The 7553-nt window shown below is 45.6% G+C and overlaps 1 protein-coding gene across 2 annotated transcripts in view; it reads right to left on the reverse strand.

Annotated features, from left to right (window-relative positions):
- The window catches only part of AFG2A (AFG2 AAA ATPase homolog A), a 254821-nt gene extending 247785 nt beyond the window's left edge, over positions 1-7036 (reverse strand). For both annotated transcript variants that reach the window (XR_013813591.1, XM_079772599.1), the window contains exons 1-3: positions 6828-7036; positions 2433-2554; positions 1105-1262 (exon numbers count right to left, since the gene is read on the reverse strand). Coding sequence is in view for 1 of the 2 variants with exons in the window: in XM_079772599.1 (XP_079628725.1) it covers positions 1105-1262; positions 2433-2554; positions 6828-6990 (443 nt within the window). In the remaining variant the exon portion in view is untranslated. The remainder of the gene's footprint in view (positions 1-1104; positions 1263-2432; positions 2555-6827) is intronic.
- Positions 7037-7553: the final 517 nt, after the last annotated feature.

Below are 7553 nucleotides of genomic sequence, written 5' to 3' on the forward strand. Positions count from 1 at the left end.
AAAATCAAGCTATATTGGAAAATGTTCTGTGATTCTTACATTAGTATAAACAACAGTCCCCAACTGTTACTAGGGTGATATTAAAATTTCAAAAGATGCTTTTTAAAAATAAATTTTGGTAATATTTTTACATGTAAACTGAATCAAAATGCTATTAGATACAAAATACCCAAGAGGATGGGAGATATGCTTTAATTATATTGATATGCTGCTTCAAACAACTAGTCTTTGGTGAGGAGATATTTAAAAATCTGATAGAAATAACTCTCTCACTAGATTGAATAATCAATGAGTTAAAATATACAATCAGCCCAGCAAGTATGCTCAGTGGTTGAGCATCAACCTGTGAACCAGGAGGTCATGGTTTGATCCCCATAGTCAGGGCACACGCGAGCTCAATCACCCAATGTGGTGTGCAGAAGGCAACTGACCATTGATTCTCTCTCATCATTGATGCTTCTATCTCTCTCTCCCTCTCCCTTCCTCTCTGAAATCAATAAAAATATATTAAAATATATATATATATATTCAGGTACTTTGCTTGAACAGTCTTAAATAAAACTTATTTCTTGCCTACTCACAGTAGCCTACTTCCTTCTTTATAGCTGTAAAAAAGACAAGAAGCCCTGAGTAGTACACTGCGGACCAAGATGAAAAACATAGTTAAATATCCATCAGCAATAATTCTCTCACCTACAGTGTCAGGGCACACTCTAATCATAGGAACTAGAGAGTCCCTAGTCCCTAAGTTACATAGCACTCATCTAGCTAGCACTCTGTAATACAGGAGGCAACTAGCCACTCACATGGGCCAGTCCAAACTGAGATGTGCTATAACTATAACATACACACTGGATATTGAAGACTTAGTTTAAAAAACAGAATGGAAAATATCTTATTAATAGTTTTTTATAGTTATAAGTAAGATTTTACACATATTGGTTAAATAAAATATATAATTATAATTAATTTCACATGTTTCTTTACTTTTTAAATGTGGTTACTAGAAAAGGCAAAATTACATATGTGGTCACTTGTGACTTTCATTATATTTCTACTAGGCATAGGCAACACTGATTCAGTCACCAAAGAAAAGAGCCAAACCTGAGTGCCACGTCCATTTCGTCAGCCTGCAGCACAGCACCCAAAAGAGGCTGGACATGGATGGCGTCACCAACTCTGACACCCACATTCTTCTGTGCTATTTCACTCAGGCCAACCTTGCCTCCAGGAAATCCTGATACAGGCCAAGCCGTATAGACCTGCCCAGGAGAGATAATAAACATTCACAGAATATCAGTAATTTATAAAGCAGAAAATTAAGCATAGCCAAGTACATGGATCTGCCAACCCCCAAAAGGGTTACAATCTGACACAAGTTACAAAAAAGTTTTATAAATATTACATTCTTTGCAAAGATTAGGAATGACCCCACAGTGAAAACGGTGAAAGATCTGAGAGGTGGAGTTAGGAAAAGAGACCAAGGTGAGAAGAAAATGAGATAAAATCCTGAACCCAGCCTAGAGCATAAACTACATCCAAGAAGTAGTGAGGGGCCCAGCACCAGAGTTCCTGGGAACATGGACCTCATCAGACAAATGTTAAGCTCCAGATAGAGGGCTGGGTTCACACATTTAGTGTCTTCTCATCCACAAGACACAGTCAAGTTTTTAAAAATATAAGCCGAGAGGGTGGGGGGGAGGGAGGTAAGAGATCAACCCAAGGACTTGTATGCATGCATATAAGCATAACCAATGAATGCAAAACATTGGGGGGACAGGGGGAGGGCATGTGCCCAGGGGGTAGGGGAGGCCAGGGGAAGGTCAGTGGGGGGGAAAAAGAGACATATGTACTATTTGTAATACTTTAAACAATAAAATAACATTAAAAAAGGAGATATATATATATATGCCCAGAACTATGAAAAGAATGGGAGGCGTGACACCAGCAGATAAGAGATTTGAAAGCCTTTCCAGAGGGCCCCAGTGGATGACAGAACACTGAGTAATGAAGCAGAGAAGATATGGCAAAGATAGAGGCAGGGGCTGGCAGCAGAGAAGAAAGCCAAGCTGCTGAAAACGGCAACAAGGAGAAACACAGCTGAAACTAGGGAGAGTAATCAAATGTTTGTATAAAAAAGAGATGACTTCATACCCCAAAACAGTATTCCTGTAGAGAAAAGTAACAGACTGGGAAGAATAAGGACGATAAGTGGATGTCTCACTACCTCCCAAGGAAATGTCTCTCTCTCCATTATGACATTTAGGGCTATATTCCCACTGTAATCATAGACATCAAAGGGGAAAGTTTACATTGGTGTGAGGGTCTTTAAAATATAGTTTTTCATTTTTCCCTGCTTGTTCTGAAAATTACAATTAAAAATAACACACCCTCAAATCTTTCCAAACTAAGTAAATGACAAGGACTCTTACCTCTTGTTTTCCATGTAAACTGGTAAGCAGCACTGGTCGGCCGATACTTATATTTGCAGACTTCATAGTGCCAAGTCCAAGTTGAACAAGGGAATTCTGGAACTTTTTAGGAACTTTGTCATCTACCAAGAAGCAAAAGAAAATGATTTTTGCACTATTTTGTCATTGAAGTTAAGGCATGCTTTCTTTTGGAGGAAATAAAAATCCTTTATCAACATAACCACATGAATACACTTACTGTACCCTGGAGAAACCACTGTTGCAGCCCTTCTTACTTTAACAAATAAACTTAAAACCAAATCTTTTGAGGATCCAGACAGTATAAGTGCTAACTAAAAAATAAAAATAAAAAAGTTGTTTTATGGAGTAGGTATTAGTTTTCATTATTTAATAAAGATCTTGCCCTGATGGGTTTGGCTCAGTGGATAGTGTCGGACTGCAGACTGAATGGTCCCGGGTTCGATTCCAGTCAAGGGCTTGTACCTTGGTTGCGGGCACAACCCCAGTGTGGGGTGTGCAGAAGGCAGCTGATCGATGTTTCTCTCTCATTGATGTTTCTAGCTCTCTGTCCCTCTCCTTTCCTCTCTGTAAAAAATCAATAAAATATATTTTTTAAAAAATTAAAATTAAAATTAAAAAAATCTTGACCTGGCTGGTTTGGCTCAATTGAGGGTCCTGGGTTTTATTCCAGTCAAGGGCACATGCCCAGGTCACAGGCTCAATCCCCAGTGGGGGGCATACAGGAGGCAGCCGATCAATGATTCTCTCTCATCATTGATGTTTCTATCTCTCTCTCCCTCTCCCTTCCTCTCTGAAATCAATAAAAATACATTTAAAAAGATAGATGATAGATAGATAGATAGATAGATAGATAGATAGATAGATAGATAGATCTTGACATCCACTATCCCCAGTAACTAACTTCATGCTTATTGAGCACTTATGTGCCAGATTAACTAATGAGATAGTAAAAGTAATTTCACAAAACCATCCAGGTTCCACTTGGTCATTCAGCAAATCTTTACTACGCGATAGACACTACACTAGACACTGGGGATACAGAAGTAGACACAGTCTTTGGCTTTATGTAGCTGATAATCTAACAGGATAACAGAGTATAAACCATCATTGAGCCCTAGCCAGGTGGCTCAATTGGTTGGAGCATTGTACAGTACACTGAAATGTTGCGGGTTTGATTCCAGTTCAGGGCACATTAACTAGCTTGCAGGTTCCAACCCCCGTTGGGGCACATATGAGAGGCAACTGAGCGATGTTTCTCTCGCTAACATTGATGTTTCTTTCTCCTTTCCTATCTCTCTAAAAATAAATTTTAAAAAGTATATTCTCAGGTGAGGATTTTTAAAAAAATCACTGAATAACTGCATAATTATAAACAAAGATTAATGCAATAAAAAAACGATGCAGAGTGCTAGAAAGCCTTTAATGTGGGATCTGATCTCATTTGGAAAAATAAGAGAAAGCCTCTCCAAGGAAATATTGCTTCAATTCAGATCTGAAGGAAGAGTAGAAATTAACTAAATGAAGAGGAAAAAGATAATTCTGAGCAGAGAACAACATGTCCAGAGATTGTAGGCAGAAGGGAGTACTTTGCATCAGAGGGAAGAGGACAGGCAGAGAGAGTGGTGGGAGACAAGCCATGTAAGGAAAGTCAAGACCATTCAGGCCGCAGGTGATATCAAGCTGTTGGTCTTTACCCAACAGCAACGGCAGGACAGTGAGGGGTGAAATGAGGGTTCATGACAGGCTCTCCATTTAAAAGACCATTCCAGCTGCAGAGCAGGAAGTAAATGGAAAGGCTGGTGTAGTAAGCAGTCCAGATGAGAGAGCATAGTGTCTGGATTATGGTGGAAGCAATGGAACAGAGTGAAAAACAGCAATGTGGGAAATATTGAGGTGATAAGCAGGACTTGGTGGTGGACTGAATATTGGAGACGAGAGGTGTCATACATGACTCCTAGGTTTCTGAATAGGAGTTCTTGAGATCAGTCTTGAAGTAACTTTGAAAAATCCAAAAGAAGAGATATAGCCCAGTGCTATTTAAATTGTAGTTGGCAAACTATTTGCTTCTGATTCCTGATAAGCACAGAAAAATGAGAATGTTTAGAAGCTTTTATTTTTATTTTTTAATATATTTTTATTGATTTCAGAGAGGAAGGGAGAGGGAGAGAGAGAAACATCAATGATGAGAGAGAATCATTGATTGGCTGCCTTCTGCACACCCCACACTGCAACTCAGGCATGTGCCCTGACCAGGAATTGAACCCTGGCCTCAACCACTGACCATGCCAGCCAAGCTTATTGTATTTTTAAAACTGTGCTGATCTGTCGCATTTCTTAAATTTTAAAACCTTTCCTATAGAGTTGGAGAAGCATTGGTCTAGAGCAGCAATTTTCAACTAGCCTGCCACAAGAATTTTTAAAGCATGCCTACTTAATCAGGGGCACTGACCTCTTTTCCCTAGATCAGTGATGGCGAACCTATGACACACGTGTCAGCACTGACACGCGTAGCCATTTCTGATGACACGCGGCCGCTGAGGCGGCCACATGCCAAGGATGAAACATTTGCTGCTCCTGAGGATGAAACATTTGCAAAATAATGTTTTTTCCTCCAAGTGACACACTACCCGAGTTATGCTCAGTTTTTTGGCGAAGTTTGACACACCAAGCTCAAAAGGTTGTCCATCACTGCCCTAGATTGTCAAATTAAAAAAAAAAAAAATGACAACAGCCAACCCAACAATAGCTGTCCGGTGTGAATGAATCAAAATTATACCGATTTTTTGGTCAGACTGGCAAAAAAAATATTTTTGGCATGCCGAAGAATTTTAATAGTTTATGTGTGCCATGAGATGAAAAGGGTTGAAAATCGCTGGTCTAGAGGACAAGTAAATCAAGACTGAGAAATAGTATAAACTAGAACTATAAATCTGAAAATGCTGAGAGCATAGATGGGTAAACTCTGGGCAGCGAGTAAACTTGCCAAAGAAAGGTTTATAAAGACCAGAAGAGCTTTAGGACTAAGAATTGAGGAACTTCAACTTTTTTTAATCCTCCCCCTAGGATATATTTATTGATTTGAGAGAGAGGAAAGGGGGCGGGAGGGAGGAACATGGATCATTGCCTCCGCAGGTGGAACCCACACCTTTTGGTGTGCAAGACAATGCTCTAACCAACTGAACGGCCGGACAGGGCGAGGAACTTCACCATTTGGAAGAAGATGAGCCTGGAAAGAAAACCAAGTACCGACAAAAGGTAGAGGTGAAACTAGAAAAGTCTGACGAGGCGTCAAATGAAGAAGTCAAGTGCTTCCAGTTGGAGGACATGGTGGCTCCCTGGCCGAAGCTGCGGGGAGGTCAAGCGCAGTCAGCGACGGCGGCGATGCGGCGGGGGTCAGTGGCCCGGGCAGCTCCGGGGGCGGGGGGGAGGGGTGGGGGGACATGAGTGGAGATCTAGCAGGAACGGCCCTGGAGCAGACCGCCTGAGAGCGGGGGAGGGCGGATAGGGAGGGGGGGAGGGGAGATGGGAGGGGGGAGGGGGAGGGGTGGGGGGGCCGCAGGGGGACAGGGCGGGAAGGGAGGGTAAAGGAGGCGCGTTTGAAGCCGGCGCCGAGCGCACTGAAGCGGACGGGGAGGACCGGCCCGGGGACAGGACGCACTGTTCCTCCGCCCCCGGGAGACAATGACTCTAAGACGAGAGCCTAGCTCTAGGGCTGCCCTTGGGGTCCACGGGAGACAGACTCGCGTCCTGCCAACGGTTCACGCGGCCCCACTTTTCAGGGCTCTGCCGATCCACGACCTTTCAGGCAAACCCGTCCTCCCAGCTCCTGGGAGCTGAGACCTGGGGGCTGGCTCGGAGGTCGCACAACGTCTGGGCTCAAACGTGCAGCTGAGGAATCTACAGAATGGGCACAATGAACCCCGCACCCGCGCCCCAGGGAGTCCGCGAGGAGCACCCCTGACGGGGCCACGCAATGAAGAGCGGCCCCTGAAATCAGAGCCTGTGCGGCCGCGCCAGAAGCAGCCACTCAGGAAGGGTGTCCCCGTATCTTGACTGTGAACTGGGCTCCGTGTTTCGTCCTCTAGGCAGGCTAGGTAGGCGCAATGTGGCCGCTAAATATGTCGTCCATCTTACAGGAGGCAAAGTTGTCCCAAGCGCAACTTGGCAATTCAAGGCAACGAAAGGGACCGTGGAGTCAGTCACGGAGAGGGCACTGGTGCCTTGCCCGAGGCGCGCGTGGCCCCGAGCCCCGAGCCCCTCACAGCCCGGCCTCGCCCACCCTTCCTAGCGCCGCGCCTCCAGGCCCACCGCCGGGTCTCCGACCCCTCAGGTGGCGCCCCCTCCGCCTCGGGCCGCCCTCCCAACCACTCTCACCCTTTTCTAGGAAGTTGATCACCGCCAGCGTCCCAGTCGCCGCCGCGAAGCCGGCTTCGGGACAAGCAGCCGAGGCCCCCGCGGGAGAGCGAGCCGTGGAGGGCGAGGGCGAACCCCTGTCGGAGCTCCGGTTGGACCGTTTTCGGTTCTTCTTGGAAGACATGATCCACAGGCAGCCTGGAAGTTGAAGCGGTGAAGCCGGCTCAACGTGCGCGCTTTACTGTGGGAAAAACTTCCGGGGCAGAAGTCAGCGAGGCTCCACCCCCGCGCCGAAATCCCCGGAGTGAAGCGCAAAGGGAGAGGCGGGGAAACCAGCCGTCTCCCAGAACCTGAGGTCTTTGAAGAGGTCGGAGAGGTTTTTCTGTAAAGGGACACGGGTCAGGTGGGTGGAAGCGTCCTTTTAGATTGTACATTCCTGAAAGACAGGACTTTTCCGTAACCCATTCGTCTTCCCCATCCCTGAATATATGTGCGTTGCATTAAACTATTATGGGGAGGGGGATAGTGGAGGGAAAGTTTCTCCCCATTTTTCTGGAGCCGGGCACACTCCTGAGAGGAGCTGGTGGACAGGACTTGGAGGTCTCCTGGGTAGAGCGCTGCAAAGGGGTAAGCCCAGCTCGACTCCGAGAAGAGCCCAGCTCGACTCAGAGAAGCCTGTGCGGCTCTCTTCTCGGGTTTACGGTATCGCCTCCTCCCCGCAGCGCGTGGGCGGGGCGATTTGGGGGC

The sequence above is a fragment of the Cnephaeus nilssonii genome (assembly GCF_951640355.1).
Source record: "Cnephaeus nilssonii genome assembly, chromosome: 5".
Taxonomy (NCBI): Eukaryota; Metazoa; Chordata; class Mammalia; order Chiroptera; family Vespertilionidae; genus Cnephaeus; species Cnephaeus nilssonii.